The sequence below is a fragment of the Plecotus auritus genome (assembly GCF_963455305.1).
Source record: "Plecotus auritus genome assembly, chromosome: 6".
In the NCBI taxonomy this organism is placed as follows: domain Eukaryota; kingdom Metazoa; phylum Chordata; class Mammalia; order Chiroptera; family Vespertilionidae; genus Plecotus; species Plecotus auritus.
Genome location: NC_137773.1, coordinates 157,658,967 through 157,679,862, shown reverse-complemented (window position 1 = coordinate 157,679,862; position 20,896 = coordinate 157,658,967). Strand labels below are relative to the sequence as shown.

Here is a 20,896-nt window from a genome sequence, read left to right as displayed (position 1 = left end):
TACAAGGTTTTTAGCAGAGGAGTGGTTATAGTTGTCTTTTAGGAGGACCTTTTTTGGTCTGAGGTATATGACAACCACCATCCCATTTGCATCTAAATTAATATAAGGCTCAACCTGCCCCCCCCCCCCCCCCGAACACACACGCAGAGTAACCTGAAGTCATTAGCAGCACAGAGGCCCTGCCCCCCTCTTGGTGCTTCTGAAGTCCACCACTGCACCAGCCTAACAGTCCATATAACCTGCACTCCCTCCCTCTTGTCCACCCTGGAGAAGGGATGGTCAGCAGGTGGTCATGTTTTTTCATAGTCAACCAGAAATGAAGGAGTTAGACTTTAAGAGGTGCTTTCACAGCTTATTACTTACTTAAAAGAACTGCTTCATTGAGATATAATTCATACACCATACAATGTGCCTGTTTAAAGTATACAATTCAGTGATGTTTAGTATATTCACAATTTTGCATTCATCACCACAATCAATGTTAGAACCCCCAAAATAAACCTCATACCCATTAAACTGGTCACTCTCCCTTATCCCTGAAACCCCCTCTCCCTTGGCAACCACTAATACACTTTCTATAGATTTGCCTATGCTGGGAAATGGAATTACGTAACATCTGGCATTTTGTGACTTATTTTATTTAACACTAGAGGCCCGGTGCATGGATTCGTGCACTGGTGGGGTCCCTCAGCCTGGCCTGCAGGGATCAGGCCAAAACTAGCTCTCTGACATCCCCCAAGGAGTCCCAGATTGCAAGAGGGTGGTTCTTGCGTGACACCCCCCAGAATCAGGCTTCCTCCTCTCTGTTTATGGGTATGTCACCAGGGAACTGCAACTGCCAAGTCATAGCAGCTCGACAGCTCCTGTGTTGAGCATCTGACCCCTGGTCGTCAGTACGCATCATAGCTACTGGTCAGACGGTCAAATAGTCAGACAGTCACTTGGGCTTTTATATATATAGATAATGTTTTCCAAGTTCATTCACAGCGTGTCTTGTATCATTACTTCATTTCTCTTCAGGGCAAAATACTCATTGTTTGGCTATGCCAGATTTAATGTTTTCCCTTTCATCAGCGGATGGACTTTTGGATTTTCCACTTTAGGGATAATATAAATAATGTTGCTGTGAACATTTGTGTGTGAGTTTTTGTGTGGACATATGTTTTGCTTTCTCTTAGGTATGTTTGAAATTGGATAGGATGAGAATTGCTGGGTCATGTGGTAATTCTAGACTTAAACTTTAGAGGAGCTGTGTCAAAATGTTTTCCAAAGTGGCTGCCCCAGCTTGTTGGCTGTTAGGTTTGAGAATATTTATTCTCAGCTACCAGGTCAAAAACTGCTTGTAAAGTTTCCAGAGGTTGATACTCTTAGCATGTAGCCTCCTCGTAGAAATAACTAATTAAAAAAATATATCAGTGTTTGTTTTTACTCAATAATGGTGTTCCTGTTTGAAAAAAAAATTGAAATGGGTAAACAAAATATGCCAGGTGTCCTAATCCAGCATCTTGAAGGGTTTCTGGGATCTGGAGAAGGTGCTGTGTGTAAATTAATAAAGAGTCCAAAGATAAAACATAATTTTGTAAGGCATTTTGGAGGGCCAGAGGAGACTTAGCTAAAGAAACCAAGTTCTCTTGTCTCTCTGGACCCCTTGCTTTTTATTAACACAAATTGTCCTAAAGCAAGGTAGATATACATATCAAAAGGCAAGGTTTAGTATACAGAATCCATTGTCAGATTGGAGGAACTGCCTTTGGCTGTTCAGGTGTTTGGCCAGCAGGAGGCAATAACATGCAGATTGAAATGCCCTCAGCTGTCTGGCAGCAAGCAATCATTTATACATCCTTTTCAGTTTTGGGGAAATGCCCTTAGCCATTTCCAACAGGCAATAACATATGTTAGTGGTCGGCAAACCACAGCTCCCAAGCTACATGCGGCTCTTTGGCCCCTTGAGTGTTTTAACACCACTTCTTCAAAATAGACTCGCCCAGGCCGAAAACCAACTTCTGTGCATGGGCCACGAAGTTTCAATCGCACTGTACGTGCGCACCCGCACGTGGTATTTTGTGGAAGAGCCACACTCAAGGGGCCAAAGAGCTGCATGTGGCTCGCGAGCCACGGTTTGCCGACCACTGACATATGTGATTCAGCTCTTGCTAAGTCCCCAAGTTCCATCAACCTTTTGATGAAACTCTTGCATTTATGACATGCTGGAATTAGCTTCTGGCAAAAGTATAACTATTAACTAGTCCTAATAACATGAATACAATTTATTTAGATTTAGAACAAGATTTAAAGAACCATTATATTTAGTAAAAGTAACCTTTTTAAATATTTTTCTTAATGTTAGTCACATTTTCTAAGTTTTGCACAGCTACTTGATGCTTGAGAGTTCAAATTTTCCTAAGGTCTTTGTTCTTACATTACTAGATTTTAGCTTAATCTTTTTTCAGCTGCTTAAAGTTTAGTTGTTTGGTTTCCCCCCCCCCCCCCCGCCCCCGAAGTGTCTCAGAAACTTTTCTTTTCTCAACTGTATCATCCCTTTCTCCCTGACCTAGCAGAATAAGAAAGGAAAAAATAAATAAAGCATGGTGATAATGCCTTGATATGATTCATAGCATAACTTCCCAAGTGCAGAAAATCATTTTCCACATATACCCTATCTAATTTACCTATTGGCCTTTGGTAATGGAAGGGCTAGTGAAGAATTACTTGTGTGTAATTGTCAAATTAACTTATTAAGCACTCTTTTAGAAGCTCTATGAATCTTACAGCTGAGTTTTTATAAACATGCTGGTTTTCAGAGCATCCTTTTATTGTAGAGCCGGGAGGGACTTCAGAAATCATGTAACACGATTCCTCATTTTAAAAAAATCATAACCATTTTTCTTAAATCACCTAATTAAATCACATTTAAACAAAAGACAGCAGACAAAGAGGGGGAAAAAAGATTTCTACATAAATGCAATCACCCTGATGTTGGGTCTTCCTCTGTCTTCTTCTGCTATTCCTTCTTCTTTTCCAAGCATCATTTTATTTTGGAATTCTTTTGTTTGTTTATTTATTCATTAAGAAATATTTCTTGGGAATCTGTTGTGTTTCAGGCACAATTCTAGATGCTGAAGATCAGCAGAGAACAATACAGCTAAAACCCCTCCCCTTGTAGAGTGTACATCCCACTCTGCGGGAGACTGATACTCAACACCCTCCGGTTATTATATATTTCATAGCATATTTGAATGCGATAAATTTTGTGGAGAAAAAGAAAGTGGGGGAGAGAAAGAGGAATTACAGGCATGGGTGGGGAATAAAATTTTACCCAGTGTGGTAAGGTAAAGCCTCACTGAATAAGTTAGACAGACTAACAGGTGGAGTGGGGTGAGTGACAAGACTGTCTGGGGAAGAGGCCTCCTCTTCGATGGAACAGCAAACTCAACGTTTCTAAGGTGGGAGCATGCGTGGAGGCCTGAAGAAGAGGAAGAAGGCCAGCAGTGCAGCGTGGTAGTTACAGGGTGAACAAAAGGGAGGGTAGGAGATGATAAAGTCAGCTAACTAAATGGAGGACCAGACCACACGGGGCCTTCCGGCCATTGCAGGACATCAGCTTCAAAAACAAAAACAAAACCAGAAGATTCTCTAGGGTTTTCTATATATAAGATCATATCATCGGTGAATAGAGATAGTTTTACTTCTTCCTTTCCAATTGGTATAACTTTCATTTTTATTTTATTACTTAGTAGTCCTGGCTAAAACTTTCAGTATGATGTTACATAGCAATGACGAGAGGGGCATCCTTGTCTTGTTCCTGACTTGAGGGGGAAGACTTTCCGCTAGACATTGGCTTTCACTTGGGGTGAAATATGGAGCCAGATAGTTTGAGGAAAAGAGTAATGTGAGTTAACCCCTATTTTAAAAGGAAACCTTCACATTTTTTATTTGTTTGTTTTAAATTATTGCAATTTCTAAGAGTAAAGCTAGAAACCTTAGTAAATAACATAGGTATTAAAAATCTGGCATTAAATTTAAATAACATAGTAATATTAATACATATGTCTTTATTATAAGTGCTATAAAATTACTTCAAAACTAAAAATAGAATGTGTTCTAGTCATATAGCTGGTGTTAGCAATACTACAGGGGGAGGCAAAAGTACATTTATAGTTGTTAGTATGGAAAATAATACAATAATTAATAAATAATAATACAAAAATAAACTGTATTTCATGTACTCAGAACTGTAAATCCATGTTTTCCCCATCCTGCATTTTTGTAGAAAGATAAATTAACATATGAGTCTGCAATGTCCTATTGATATTATGTGACTTATTTTTACACTTAGTTCTTAATGATTAAGTATTTCTACCAGCCAGCAACAATAAACTCTAAAAATCTTGGTACTTGTAATGGCTTTCTTAATTAATAGCTATATGGTTCTAGCAAGTGACTTTATATTAAAAAGCCAATTTTCTCTTTTATAAAATAAGAACTTTACTATCTATCTCGAGAGAAATATCCACAAAATTTATTTGAAAACTAAAAAGGACTGTCACTTGCATCTTTTAAAATTTCTTTGTTACACATGTGTTTAATTTTCTACTTGTTTAGATTTACCTTTAAAGGGAGTGCATTGTTTTACCCTACAGCTGCTTCATATAACAATAGTGACAGTCAGAATAAGGACCTATAAAACTAGACAGCAGCTAGGTTGTTGGACTAACTAGTGAGCCACTCTGTATCATGCAAAGTTCAAAATTTAAAGAAAAAGAGACAGAAAAGTAGTTGAAGAACCAGTCTTTATGTCATTTGAGTGATGCCTTATCTGTCATTTTGAGTATATTGCATGCCATGTATCTTGCAAAATCAGCTGCAGACTTGTTTGGCATTTACTTTGGTGTGTCAGTGATATTCACATCAGCACTCATAAATCATCATATCCGTGGCACCTTAACAGGACATATCCCTCAGTAGAAACGGAGCATCTGTGATGATGGGATCTTCAAAGATCGAAAGAGAAGAAATTTATCCAAATTCTGTGGATGGTTCATCACATTGACCCATCTGGGCCGGCTGATAAAATGTCCTTTAAAAGGAATTCTCTTCCTGTGAAGTCTGGAATTTAGAAGGGCAAATAAGACACATTTCTCTCTAACGCTTCCCTCTTCTCTTTCTTCCAGTTCTCTCCTATCTTGCAAAAAGCAGAGCTAATAAGCAAACACAAATAATTTGTATCTCATTCAGATCTATTCAATTTTAATTAGACTTCAAGTCTGAGGAGACGTTTATTAATCTGGACTGACAAGTCAGACAGAGAAGAGATTTCTACTGATTTTGAAATTGTATTTTGAAGGTTAAGCCACAATGGAATTTTTCTGGAGTGTGAATTAAAAGCAAATGACACTGAAACTGTGGCATCACAATGCTAAAGATGCATATATCCCATGTTGGGTGAAAATAAAATGCATTACTTTTTTTCAATGGCTAAGTGTTTTTCAAGAATTCCCCCAACACTTAGAATTATCTGTGCACTTAAATTATCCAAGTGAATTTATTTTTTGCTTCAATTTTGATTTTTTTTTAAAGGAAGTGTTGTATTTTTACAAAGCTAGGCCTAAGCATCAATATTCTCTAGATGAACTTCTGAGAAAAGATGATTTCATTGAACCGGAACATGCAACTTCACTCTATCAGCTGACCTGCCCAATCCTTGGCCACTTGTTTTTTTCTCCCTTCCTACCTCCCCTCCCCACTGTTCCTCGCCCCGTGCGCCCCCCCCCCCCCCCGGGCCCAGCCAATCTGGAAAGTTTTAAATTTGTTTTATCTAGAAATGTCCTCAATGAGGGGTGACTTGTGGGAGCAAATTGAAATCTCCAAAGGAGAAATGCACCTATGTATTTATTTATATTGTGATTTTACTTTTGGTGAGGTAGGGAGAAGCCAAGACGAAAAGAGAGGAAGAAAGAAAGGAGCGTGAGCCCTGTGCTTGCCTCGCCTGCCTCTTAGCCCAGTTTCCTATAGTGGGACCCAGGGGCAGAAAGCCCGAAGTCTCTAGACACACAGCGACCATCTCCTCCATTGCCTCCTCTCCCCTTCTGTGGGAGGTGCAGATAGTGGCCAGAATACTTTTATTTTTTTCTCTCAATAAAACCATGACAGGGCTGTCCAAGAGGTGAGGCCTTCCTGCTAAAAATAACCCATCAAGGTCAGCAGCTTGCCTGCCTGCCACGTCCTCAAGTACCCCAGGGCTTGCTCTTCTCGCCCAGCTTGCCTTCTGGCTCTGACGTCTCTCCCCAGCCCTGTGAATTGGCTGTCATGATCTGGCTGTGATCTTGGCAATAGCCTTCCAAGTGGCAGGCTTGGATGTGGTCTGCCTCGCACACTCCCTGTCCACTCAGACTATTCACTGCACACAAGCAGAGCGAGGCTGCTAGCAGGTTAGGCCTGGCTTCCTCCCGAGCCAGAGGCGCCCGCCAATAAGGACATGAACAAAACTAGTCACACATTGCAGGATGGCTTCTCCATTTCCAGAGAAGCAGCATCAGAAGAACTGAATGTTGATGTAAACCAGGTTTACCGAAAACAGGATACATAAAAATTCCAAGAATATTAAACTTTCTAAAGTGACCTATAAAGCAAAGTGCTTTACCCAAAGTGCTGGCTCTTCATTTTAGTTTCACAGTTGGGTTTTGGTTAAAAGTAGAAATGGTGATAATTAAAAACAGCTATACAGATACAGGGTGGGACAAAATTAGGTTTACACTTGTGAGTACGGAAAACAGTTTATTCTTGTGTTATTATTTATTAATTATTGTGTTATTTTCCATAAGAACTGCCAACCTAATTTTGCCCCACTCTGTATGTGTCCTAAAAAATGATTGTTTTCTAAAGCTTAACTAAACATTACTTCCTAATTATTTTAACTAAAATAGTGATACAATTTCAGAACTTCTATTCATATCAAATGGTCTCTAACATAGTGAGTGTTATGATTTGACTCATGAAATAATATCCCACAGGGTGAAATGGAATAGAAATGCCCATCATCCTTTGGTAAGTCAGGTCATGGGACTAGATATATATCCTTTTGTAGTCATAAAAATATTTGGCATTCTACAGGAATAGAATGTTCAGTATTAACCATCGGAGATAATACAAATTTATTTTTAAATTAATTCTTAGATGGTTTATTCTTTTTTCTTTCTTTCTTTATTGATTAAGGTATTATATATGTGTCCTTACCCCTCCTATTTCCCCCCACACTCCTGCCCTCACCCCCCATGTTGTCTGTGTCCATTGGTTAGGCTTATATGCATGCATACAAGTCCTTTGGTTGATCTTTCCCCCTTAACCCCACCCTCCCCTACCTTCCCTCTGAGGTTTGATGGTCTGATAGATGCTTCTCTGTCTCTGAATCTGTTTTTGTTAATCAGTTTATGTTGTTCATTATATTCCACAAATGAGTGAGATCATGTGATATTTTATCTTTCTCTGATTGGCTTATTTCGCTTAGCATAATGCTCTCCAGTTCCATCCATGCTGTTGCAAATGGTAAGAATTCCTTCTTTTGTACCACAGGGTGGTATTCCATTGTGTAGATGTACCACAGTTTTTTAATCCACTCATCTGCTGGTGGGCACTTAGGCTGTTTCCAAATCTTAGCTGTGGTGAATTTTGCTGCTATGAACATAGGGGTGCATATATCCTTTCTGACTGGTGTTTCTAGTTTCTTGGGATATATTCCTAGAAGTTAAAATATGTTTTTATTGATGTCAGAGAGAGTAAGGGAGAAGAAGAGAGAGATAGAAACATCAGGGAGAGAGAAACATCAATCAGCTGCCTCATGCATGCTTCTTACTGGGGATTGAGCTCATAACCCAGGCATGTGCTCTGACCTGGAATCAACCAAGACCTCCTGGTGAAGGGGCAAAGCCCAGACAACTGAACCACACCAGCCGGGCACAGATGGTTTATTCTTCAGCATAGCTCTATCTTGAAAGATACGTATCGTCAAGTATTGAGTTAAATTGTGGGTGGTAGAGCTAACCAAGATGTTATTTTTTTTTATGAGTATATACAGAGAATAAATAATTAGATTTGAAGTTTTTTAAGTAATGTCAAAATAACTAGTCTCTTAAATGAAGCCAAAGGGAAATAAAAATACTTATTCTGCATCATTTACATAAAAGGGAGATTGACATTATTTTTAGTGTTTCAATTAGTGTTCTGATGAAATGGTGATACACTTACAATGAATATATTGTCAAGAGGAAAAAGAAAAATACACAGTGTGGTGGCTTTGTGCAGGAGGGAGGCAGTCTGCTGTGGCCTGGGGTTTCTGGAGGTGTGATGATTCATGGAAATAATAAGAGAGATCATTTTATATGTGGAATTTCATGGAAATCTGTTTTATATGGTTTCTGCATGTAAGAAGGGAATCCTACCATTTTAGAACTTGGTCTTTTGGTTTCACTGGGAGGCATCTGCTCCAGAATTTTATTAGTTTCCAAGCAATTCTATTAATTTTTCAGCAGCCAGCCTTTCAGTAAATAATGAGTAGGATTCCAATTTCTCCTGTTCTATTTTGATGTGCACATTCTTCCTTAGTTTTATCTGTCCTCCAACTCTTAATCTTCTTGGTTGGAGTATATTAACATTATATGGAAACAACCAGTTTGAGGAGAAAAATTTTATCAAAAATGATTATATGATGTCTTGCCTCTTGTTCTCCATTCTGCAGAGGGAAAAATAATAATAAATTGCTGTTTGGGGTGAAATAACTGGTAGTTGGATTCTTGAGACTATGCAGTTTATAGTTTAAGTGGAATACTTATAAGTTGTTGAAAGGTTGTCATTTAAAAAATATATTATATGTTTTCTCACTTTTTTAAGAGCCCTCTCTTTTTCATTATTTCTCTCGTCTTTGGCAACCATTTCACATAATTTGTCCAGTGGAACTAACTCCTTGAAAATACCTTTCTTGATCACCTGAATTTTTTTTTTTAAATCTGGATGTCTGAATGTGACAAGGGCCTGTCAGTTACATCATGGTACCTCTCTATTGCTTTAAAAATTCCCTGCATAGTTAATCTGTGGAACACCAACATTGTAATGAAAATTGCTAAGTAACTCTTACACTACAATAAAATGCCCGAGACCAGATGGAATAACGCTCTATACTATATCCACAGTAAATATTTTATCATTATGCCATCTATTATGGAAGCTTGTTTTCTTATCTTTAAGACAGCTCTAAGGTACAACAAAATTGAAGAACTGACAATTATTACATTTTTTAAAATTTGTTATATGGGCTGCTTCACAGGCTACTATAGCAAGATTTGTATCCTAAATGGCATGGCATGACTACCTCCACCTTCTTAATTCTCCACACATAATCTAAATTCACTATTATTCAGAAGGCATGTTCTCTCTCACTTTGTGCTCAAGTTCACTTAGTAAAAGCTTTCAAGATTCATGATCTATCATGTCATAAATGTTAGTAGTTAGATATTATGGAAGTTCAGGGCACAAGGCAAACCCTTACTTAAACACACAGCCAAAAGGAAGGATACTGTTACTATAAATAGATAAATTACCAAAGGTAATCACTGAAAAACCATGCCATGACTTTTTGCCAGATTTTAAGCCTAGCTGTCAATACACAGGTCTTCTCATTGATGAAATGGCAGCTGTTACTGTGGCATGCAACACTTTATTTCCTCTGAAAGCTCTTTGAACAGGGGAACTACCATTTATAGATTTGAATAGACTTATTTTTTCTTCTGCCTTACTAAAAAAAAAAAAAATCCCTATTAGCTGCCTAAAAAGGCAGTTTCCTAACCTAGGGGAATCCAAGTCACTTAAAATAGCTTTGGAATACATTGATTTTCTTTTTGTCTTCCCCTTTCTTTCCCTTTTGTCCTGTTTATCAGCAAGTTCTCAAATTCTGACAAAACTAACACCTGGTACTTCTCAATGGCATGTCCAGGGGCCAGACCCATTCAATTAACTCTCAAAGCCTAGTGGTCTTGCCTTCTGATTAACTTAGTTTTGAACTAATCTTTTTTGAATTAATTTACGGTCAGAGGGGATAAAGAATACATTCTTTGAGCGATGTAGGAACAAATTCTCTTAGAAACGTGGACTCCAAGATACAGAGAGAAGACTATATTCTCACAAAAGAACTCCTGGTTTAACTGCTAAATGGAACATTAAATAAGTAGCTATTTACTTCAGTTTTTAGGATCTGAATGTATCTTCATCCTTCCTCATTTATTATTACATATATCTCAAAAATGCATCTTTCAATAGAAATGGTTCACTGCATACTTGGGTAGCATTGACAATATTTTTTAGAGAGTTGTTTTCTCATTTATTCCAAACTCCTACCAACCGTAAGCAACTTGACCTGCCTTGCCGGGCACTTCCTCTGTTCTCAGGAAGTCGTTCAGTCACAGGAAAAACAAGAGCCCCTCATTTCCCATTTTGACTTTCCTGACCTTCTCTCTGAGTGACATTATAACTGTAAAGCTGAGACCCATTAAGGTAAACCAGAAATGAATAGGCAGACCTGTCAATGGTGGTTTTCAGCACAGCAGCAGAAGCAACAACTGGGCGCCTGTTGGAAATGCATATATGCAGGTCCCCACCCAGACCTAGGAATCACAAACTCTACAGGCAGGAATCATCAATCTTTGTTTCGTAAACCCCAAGGTGATTGTGAAGTGTACAGTAGTAGCAGTATTTCTGATTCACAAAATTTGCCAACGTCTTGGCCCCACATCAGTGTTGAGTATTGTGAGAGCAGAAAGAGCACAGTGAGAATAGAGGGAGAGAAGCAGAGTTTTGAAAATTATGAGACAAAAATGAGTAAGGTTGAAAACTTAGGGTATCAGGTCAGAGATTTGCTATTTATATAGCCATGCCAATTTTCAGCTCAGTGTCTTATGGGGATAGAATCTCAACTTTTCAAAGGAAGGCAAATGCCTAACAGAACAAATATGTTGACAGCAGCGTCCGTATTTACCAGTTAGCAAATAACTAGCAAGGTCGGTTCTAGTTGCGTTATGGAGGATATGTATGCTGTAGGAGTAGGGAGCGTAATCCCTATTGACTTTCAGGAACTAAAGCTCCAACGGGGTCAGATATTAGAGACTGCTGAGGTGACTGTTACCAATCAACAACACCACTGAAGTATGAAGTATGAACCCTTACACATAGCTGGCAAGACTTCTGCCCTATGCCCTAACTGGTTTGGCTCAGTGGATAGAGCGTCGGCCTGCAGACTGAAAGGTCCCAGGTTCGATTCCGGTCAAGGGCATGTACCTTGGTTGCGGGCACATCCCCAGTAGGAGGTGTGCAGGAGGCAGCTGATCGGTGTTTCTCTCTCATTGATGTTTCCAACTCTCTATCCCTCTCCCTTCCTCTCTGTAAAAAATCAATATATTTTTTTTTTAAAAAAAGACTTCTGCCCTAGAGTGAGGCCCTTCTTGTGGACTTTAAAGAAAGGAACAAGGGCAAGTTATCTGCTAAAGGAAAAAAGAAGACTAACTGTGACCATCGTATTTCTCCTTAACATAGAAACCTGGCCTTCTGAGGGAGAAGCTAAGTCAAGTCATGTGACCAGAGTCCCTGAACCATGGTGGAAATTAGCAGTGTTTGGGAGCACAGGCACCGTGTCCCTAGAGAACCTTTCAAAACTGGCCGCCCACAGCCCATGCAGAACAGAGATTGTGCCCCACCCAGGATTTCATACACACACACATATACGCAGATGCTCAAACTTAACATTTGGAAAGTTTCTATAAAACGTTGTGGTTTTTCTCAAGGTGATAATCAAAACATATGGCAAAGGCAGACCTGCATGTCTATAAGGACAGGTACTGTCCTGACTTGTCAAATCACATGATCCTCCTAAAAATGGCCAGTCCCAATGAAACTAATTGGTCCTGGCTTCAAGAGGGAAATCCAAAAGTTGAATCTCCCTTTTTTTAAAAAAAAAAAAAATAGGCTCTGTCTCAAATATTTTTCATTAGAATAATTTGTTTTTTAATCTGTGTGCAGTGTACATGGCAAAAGTGAGTGCCGGAGATGACTGTTATCACTGTGTATGAATCTACACCTGACGTAATTGCCTTGAACAAACCATGGATTGGGCAGCTTTAGAAAGCATCTCAAAAGTTGCAGTTCGATATTTTTGTTTTTTAAGTTTTTGCAATCTCTTGCCTTTCTATAATTTCTAATATATGCGAAATGTGAGAAATCTAGTTCACATGACGTAAAAGAAGAAAGAATTACCTGATTCCTTAGGACATTAACAGTTTTATTCAGGTCACTGTAGTACACAATATGCCAACTTGATTTAAAAAGTACAGTGGTTCACTTTTTGCCTGGCTCACAGAGGTGATAAATCAGTTCGAAGTACAATTATTTTTCTAATATTTTCTAGGGACACCTCCCCCTGCTCATCCTCCTCCAAGAGAGCAAATCCATATTCCCTCCATTCTTATTATGTGAGAGAGCCTTACCACTCTTCAGTATACAAATTATAGCATGTTTATTTCTTCACCTCCTGTGATTAGCGCAGGGTCTGACACATGAGGGTTCAATAAGGACCACCCCAAAAGTTTTAGGACCAAGACAAGAGTACAACTGGATACCATATGCCATATAGCATATGCCAGTGGTCAGCAAACTGCAGCTCGCGAGCCACATGCGGCTCTTTGGCCCCGTAAGTGTGGCTCTTCCACAAAATACCACGTGCGGGCACGCATGTACAGTGCAATTGAAACTTCGTGGCCCATGCGCAGACGTTGGTTTTCAGCTCTCAAAAGAAATTTCAATCGTTGTACTGTTGATATTTGGCTCTGTTGACTAATGAGTTTGCCGACCACTGGCATATGCCATATAGCTGAGTATTTATTTACAAGTGATACCTCAAGCTTCACCAAGCAGCCCCACAGCCTGGGGATTGCCTTTGTGACCTGGATGATAAGGAATCTACCCTGCTGAGTCAGTCCTGAGTCCTACAAAGTGGTAACACAGATCAACAGAGACCTGCAGAAGCTATTTGAAAAGCAAGGGCATTTGGGTGGTAACCAGACCCAGCGAAATTGGGTAGCCTGCTGGGGGAGGTATTCATTCTCCCCAACCTCATTTTGTGGGTTCGGGATTACCAGGCAGTGTGAAGAACTTCCCATACCATTGCAGTAGATGGAGGGAAGGAATACTCGGGGGACTTTGTCCCTTAGAGGGGATGCAGCCAAGTTTGAACAAACCAACCTCCTTCTCTGGTGTTCATCTAGAAGCTGTGACTCCTCCCACCTCTCAATCCACACAAAGCCAGACAGGCACACACACTTATCAAAAACATATGCATACAAACACTCTCAAATGTGTGAACTCTGGCCTTTGGGGCACCCGGCTCAGCCCTCACTTTCCTTTCCTATAATTCCCATTTCCTCAGTTAGTTACTGAACTTTCTAAAAAACCTTTTACAAGATTAAAAAACAAAACAAACCCACAATAGATTTTTGTTTCAGTGACTTGTGATTGATGTGGAGCCCTCATAAGTACAGAGCCCAATGCAGGGGTCACTTCAGCCTGAGCCTAGGCATGTTACTGTGCTGATGTTGGTTAAATTAAATGAAATCCATAGGAAAGAAACCACCAGTAATAATTTTTTTAAATTTGTGATTTTTTTTTATTTTTGGTTAAAAAGCACCTTTTTATTCTTCAAAATGTTAGCATATTCAAGGGGAATCAGCTGTTTTGTTCACTTTCTAGCAAACATGGGTGAGACTTCAATTCACACAGGGAAGAAGGACATAAATCATATATAATTCTGAGTCTTCAATCTGTAGGAAAACATGGTGAGCATCTTGGGGCTATAATATTAATTCTTATTAAATAGGAGAAAACTAATGTCTGGTTCTCCCACTTAGGTTTTGAGGCCTGTAACTAGGAAAATAAATTTCTTATCCAGACCATGTCACTTGGCTGATCTATTTTATTATCTAGAATTCAAGTTGTTAGTATTTTCTGGAATCCTTTCCTAAGCTTTGTGTGTGTGTTTTTTTTTTGTTTGTTTGTTTTTTTTGTTTTTTTTTTTGTTTTTTTTTTTGTTTTTTTTTTGAAGGTCTTTACAGTGTTTACTTATAAAGATGAGAACTACAACTGGGCCACTCTGCATATAGTCAAGTTCCCTTTCATTCTCAAATAAGGCCCCGTTCCACAAAGTATTAGCTGTCTGTTTTCATGCCAAAGCCAGATTGCAACAGTTGCAATAATGAGTATTTGCTCCTGGGCACTGGCAGAAAAATAACCCAGAAATGCAAACCCGAATCAACTTAAACCTTTCTCTTCCCACTGAACTGCACCCATTATTTTCAACTCCCTGTCACATAGATTGTTCCTAGAGCCTCACTGGTTGCACAGTGCAAAGAAATCTGAATCAGCCTTTCGGAAACATTAAGAAAAGTGAATTATTTTTCTGCTTTCTGATCTTAAAAGAAAAGAAAGGAAAAGAAAAGAAAAAGGTGCAATAAGGAAGGCTCGTGGTTTGCACTTTACCATTTCTCACAAGAGGTTTTTGAGGACTGTAGGTTTTTCTTCTCTTTCCTCCTCCTAAATGGATTCCAGCAACTTAAATACTTTAACACAAATGGATGTTTGGACATATGTGATCGACTCTAGCTCGGACCATGTTTAGTTTCTTTTAAAGTCAAATTTTGTCTTCAAACATGCATAATAAGTCATGACCAATGTGAATTAACTGAAGGGAAGGTAGTTTATACTTTTTACGATAAAAATAAAAAATTTAGCAATAAAAATAAATGAAGACCATGTGATTCTGAGCCAGACTGTCTGAGTTGGTATCATTGTGCCATAGACGGAAGCTCTGGCATTGGGAACTTCCCAAATCTCTCTGTACCTCAATTTCCTCTCTCAGATCAGGATACAAATGGCATGCCCCTCTTAGGTGCTTGTGAGGATTGAATAATTGAGTAAATAACTGTAAATGCTTTAAAATTTCTCCCACAATTATTCTCTATAAGTCATTTACTGTTTTCTTTCAATACATATGTGTTGAGTTCCTTTTCATGCTGATTAAGGATTAAGTTTATTGTTATTATTTAAAGTCATAATGAGATGTCTCATAAACCCCTTTAGTATATGGGATGGACATTTATTGGCCTTCTCATTAGTGACTTAATATAGAACCTAGCACACAATACCTGCATAATAAATGTTTATGGAGTGAAGTTTGAATACATAAGTCATTGCAGTGTAGGAGAATAGGCACTAGAACTGGAAGATGCAGTGTTCAATCCCATTTTCTCCCCCAGAGCACTATGTGACCTTGAAAAATTTACTAATCCAAAAACCAAGAAACCTATGCTACAGCTTCTGACTATGATCTAAGATCCCTTCTGACTGTGATTCTATAAAATAACAATGGTACATTATTGACTGGCTATAATTCCATTTTCTTAAATTTAATAAACTTTAATAGTTTTAGTTTTATAGAAAATATGCAAGAATAATACAGAGGTTCCAGTATTCCCTGCACCCAGTTTTCCTTCATGTTAATATGTCACATTACTATGGTGAATTTGTCAATGAGTGGATTAATTTAACATACCGTATTAAGGAAAATCTCTTTGCTATATGTAATTTTTCTATTCAATTTATAAAATACATAGTTGGTTCTCTTTGAATTCAGCATAATCTTAAAATATATTTACCTCCATTTCTTTTTGGTTATTAAAAAAGTCCCCCTCACCACTTATAAATGAAAAGTAAGTGAAAAATCCATCTTGTTATAACTGTTCCTGTTTCTTTCCAATTTATTGCAAACTGATAGTAACAGATCTGGGCTCAGCTATGTGGTCTAAAGGATGCAACAAAGTAAAAATGCCAGAAGTTAAGCATTTTGATACTAATTCCCCTAAGCCTGTCTCAAGCAAGGGACTTGCCTTAGGAAATGTTAATGCTTCACTAAGCCCTAGGCATAGAGAATCTGGTGTCTCTATTTTGTGGGGTCTTTGATATAAATGTACATTATCCTCTGGGGTTAGGCAAGACAATAGTGTAGCTGTCACAAGGGTTGGAAGATCCATGGTTTTGTTTATTCTATACTTCTGTTATGAATTTCACTCTAAACAGGGAAGTCGGCTTAGGATTGCTATGACCTATGCTATGTACAATTTCAGGTAAAGAGTAAAATAAACTTGGTCAATTCAAAGGAAAATTCATTAGAAGTAGGATATTAATAGGAATATCTTTACTTAGACTTAAATGAAATAGATAACCATAGTATCGTATTCTGGCTCCAACATGTGGCCACACCAAGTTTAAATATCTCTGCATTTACAGTTATCACTCCCTATAGAGCTGAACATAAGAAAAATTTGGCGTTTGTGAAATTTTTCTATGGAGAATCACTATCATGGCCAAGGTTATCTATCACGCACATTTTCTTTTTTCAAAATCCCTGATTTCTTTGTTTCTTGAAACACTTTGCCCTGGTTTCACCATATACTACTGTGTGACTCTGGGGAATTTCCTTAACTTCCAGATTTCCTTGCTTGCACAAGTTTGTTTGAAGATTAAATGAAATTATGTATAGAAAACACTTAGCAAATTAACTGGCCATTTGTTACTTATTTACAGACATATGCATATGCTGTCCAACAATCATTTCTGGTTTATTGGAAGCAATGAACAGCTACTTGGCTATCTTAAATTAGTCATCATATTTTATGCCATATCTAGGTTCTCAGAATGATTTTCTGGCTATTACCTGATATTGTAATTTTAATCAGGTACCTTATTAGGCAAGTAAAAACTAATCAGGAAATTGACCTCTTCACGTTCAAAGGAATAAATGAATTCTGGTGGCAAAATGTGATGTCATAGTAATTTTATTTCTTTTTCTCTGGCCATGGGAAACTGAATTTTTACTTGGTTGGTGGATAATCTCCACGACACTGAAGGAGGCTTACTTGATCTTAGCAGCTAAAATAAGTGATTAAAAGTATGTGAAGCGTCAGGCAAAGGAAATAAGATCCAGATGAATTGTTTTATAAAACAGCCCTCAATTGACTACTGTTTCTGATGCCAAGAAGCCATAATTAATCTCACCTATATTCCCACCTCTGTATCTGGATCAAAGAGGTCTCCAAGTTAAAATGCATCCTGTAACTAATCAACTCTTGATGGTGTGAGCTAACAAGAAGTAAGCATTTCTGAGGACATTTCATTGCAGGCAGGTCACTGTCCTTTATAGCCACCACCCAACCCATTTATTGTGGACTTCTCAGCCTGGCATTAGGTAGTGACCACAGCAGCGTATGGAATGAGAAACAGTTGCAAGAGCAGCTGCAACTGGAGAGACAGCCTGGGAATGTTTTAAGCAGGAGGTTAAGAACCAGCCAGCAGGGAAGCAGAATAAGTAGTATAAGCATAGAGAGGCTATGAGCATAGAGCTCATTTGCAGTGTGTTGTTGGATATGCAAATGTTGCTAACACCATGGTACTTGGCATATTTGGGATGAGAGCTGTGTGTACCCAATTGAAGTTAGAACAAGCTAGTTTCACGTTAGAGCTTGACCTCTTGGGGATTAAGAATCAGCCTTTGAAGCCACAGTGTTGTAGGGTTACAGTCGTCATCAAACTCGGGAAACTATCTGACATTAACATGGTGTGACCAGTCTGTGAATTCCTTATAAAGAGTGGCCATTAATGTTTGAATGCTATGCCACAAACTTCCCAAGCAAAGCTGGTACAAGGTATGAGTTTAATGAATAGGCCATACTAGAATCCCTCTTACTTGTATATTGATGATTTTTGTACTTGGTGTTAACTCTTTGTAAATAGGGTGATGATATTTCTAAACTATTGTTCCTGACAAAAATATATCATCAAGGTTCCATTTTTTTAATTTTTTCTTTTGCACAAGCATGTACAAAGGGATCAGTGCTTATTTTTTTAATTAAAGAAAGAAATGTGAAAGGAAAAGACAAAGACAAATAGTAAATCAAAATACAAATATATTTTAAATATTGATCCCCTTTTTTTAAAAAAAAGCCATCTGTGTAGAAATATATGTATAATACATTGTAAAGATTATTTTACTAAGGCTATATGGGAACCACAGAAAGTTGTGGGTACATTTATTTACACCCTAGGAAAAATGTAAAGTGTATTTGTATTTATTGAAGAATCGTCAGAATGTTGTATAGCAATGTACAAAACGACGTGTGGTCATCTCTGTAAATTTCCCAATGAGGTGAAAGACGCACAGCTGACAAGCAGCACTTGCTAGCTGCTCTTATCAGTATTAGCAGAATGTAATATTAGCGATACATTTCCAAATAGGGAAAGATAATACCACTGTTTTTTCCCTCTTTTTTTCTCTGTGCTATTTTGAATGCAGACAGTACCACAGGGACACCAGCAATATCAACGACGACAACTGTGGAAATTCCCAAAAACAGTGTTATGACAACTGAGATAACCTCTAAAGTGGAAAAAAGCCCCACAGCCGCCACTGGCAATAGCTCATGTCCTTCTACGGAGACCGAGGAAGAAAAGGCAAAACGGCTTCTTTACTGTTCGCTATGCAAGGTTGCTGTCAACTCTGCCTCACAGCTGGAGGCGCACAACAGTGGTGAGATGCAGCTATTCTTTTTCTGTCTCCACAGCTTGGCAATTATCTTCCTCCGAATAGATGAGATCTTTTGCAGCAGGGGATGGAGAGGTGGCAGAAAACTGACAATTACTACATGCAATTCAATAACCATTAAAAAATAAAAATGACATGCAACGTGTCATGTACATGGGGTCAAGGGAGGGTTTCCAAGGCTCCTGTGCTGCGTTGTACATGTGTTTGTGTGTATGGTGTGTGTGTGTGTGTGTGTGTGTGTGTGTGTGTGTGTGAGTAAACATAAGGGGATAAAGTAAAATATAATTCTAAAGCATAAGTTTTGCATTTATTTGATTTCTAGATTGCTAAGTACTTCCACGCATTTGCTTCCAAATTAAGTTTTCTATGGTTGTACCATTAACAGAGTTGCAAATTTGGGTTGGATAACTGCATGTCTGTATTTTTGGTTATTACAGTTTTATGGCAAGTAATGTTGCTTGGGATAATCTATATGACCTGGGCAATTAAACTTAAGAAAGTGTCTATTATGGGCAACCATTGAGGCATGATCTTTACATGTACTATTTTATTTACTCTTTCTGACAACCTAAAGATACTAATCATCTTATTTGAGGCTCAGAAAAGGTACATGATGACTTAAGTGATGGAACCATGATTTTAAACCCAGGTCTCGCTAACATAAACTCTAACTCTCATATATCATAATAGAAAATATTGATAAGTCAGGATGGAATGCTTTCTTAATATACTTTTATCTCATCCATGTGTAATATACCCATATCAAGATATTATATATCTATATCTATACTTATCTATCTAGATATATATTTATGTAGGATCTATCTAGATATAGATAATAGTGTGTTTATTTATTTAGTTACTTAGTTATGTCCTGCCTGAGATTTTAGCCAGCCCTTTGGCCCATGATCAACTTTTCTCTAAAAGACTGGGTTCATTGCCAGGACTCTGTCAGCAATTACAGCAGAAAAAGAATCACTTGTGAATTATACCCTGAGTTAATATTGCAGCTGAATTTGACTGAGTCATTGACCAGTCATTGTGCTGCACTGGTAATAGTCAAGTATTGACTTCAAGACTCTGAGGGAGTAATTGCAGATGGAGAACAATTCCTTCAGCACTTCCCTTCCTCCTGCATACCACATCAGCTGTAGTCAAGGAGAGTTCATGAGTTCAAGGGCTGAGAAACACAGGAAAGCATCTGTCCTCTGCCAAGCCAGAATCTATACCATTAGATTTATCACTTGTTTACTCATACAAATACATTCTTCCTGGATGCAAGGTAATTGGGAGAGCATAAACATCAGTGGAAGACCATGCATTTCTCAATTGCTTTTGATCATTTTGCATAGTAACAGAGGAGCATTCATTTTGAGGAGGGGCACAAACCATATTCTTTGAGTCTGGAGTTAATTCATCAAGAATTTGGATATCCTTTCTGAATTCTTCTCAGAAACATCTGATTAAGAAGTAAACGGGAATTATTTATTTGATTATATCACATCAGGTCAACATTTTTCATATTACAATTCTATGGCCATCATCTCTGCTTTGTGTGTCAAAATTACCTATGGAGCTTTTAAAACACGTTCACTTGTGGTGCTTTAAATATATGTAGACTAGAGGCCCAGTGCACAAAATTAGTGCATGGGGGTGTGTGTCCCTCAACCCCACCTGCACCCTTTCCAATCTGGGACCCCTTGGGGGATGTCCCATAGCTGGCCCTAACCAGTATCCCTCTCACAATCCAGGACCGCTGGCTCCTAACCGCTCACCTGCCTGGCTGACTGATTGCCCCTACCTGCTTCTGCCTGCCAGCCTGATCGCCCCCTAACCGCTGCCATGCTGGCCCCATTGCCCCCAACTGCCCTCCCCTGCCGGCCTGATCGCCCACAATTGCCCTCCCCTGCTGCGACCCGCCTCCTCAGCCAGGATCCACCTCCTCCATGCCATGCAGAGCCACAGGACCCCCAGGCCTTACCACATGAAGTGGCTGCTGGGCCCCGCCTCCACTGTGTGTGCAGCCATCTTGTGGCGGCCATCTGTGACAATGTCACATGAGGGTGTCACGCAAGGGCATGACACCTCCTGGTCTTTTATTATATAGGATATATACACTCATAGATTACATATGAATATTAAATATGTTCATATAATATATAAATGTATTTATATATGTTTATATAAAAATATAAATATATTTATATATAAAAA

General features: G+C 38.6%; 1 protein-coding gene across 3 annotated transcripts in view; it reads left to right on the top strand.

The window, feature by feature from the left end:
- The window catches only part of ZNF385D (zinc finger protein 385D), a 727,289-nt gene that overhangs the window by 691,345 nt on the left and 15,048 nt on the right, over positions 1-20,896 (top strand). For all 3 annotated transcript variants that reach the window (XM_080671549.1, XM_080671551.1, XM_080671550.1), the window contains one exon: positions 18,434-18,667. In XM_080671549.1, the coding sequence (XP_080527675.1) occupies positions 18,434-18,667 (234 nt within the window). The remainder of the gene's footprint in view (positions 1-18,433; positions 18,668-20,896) is intronic.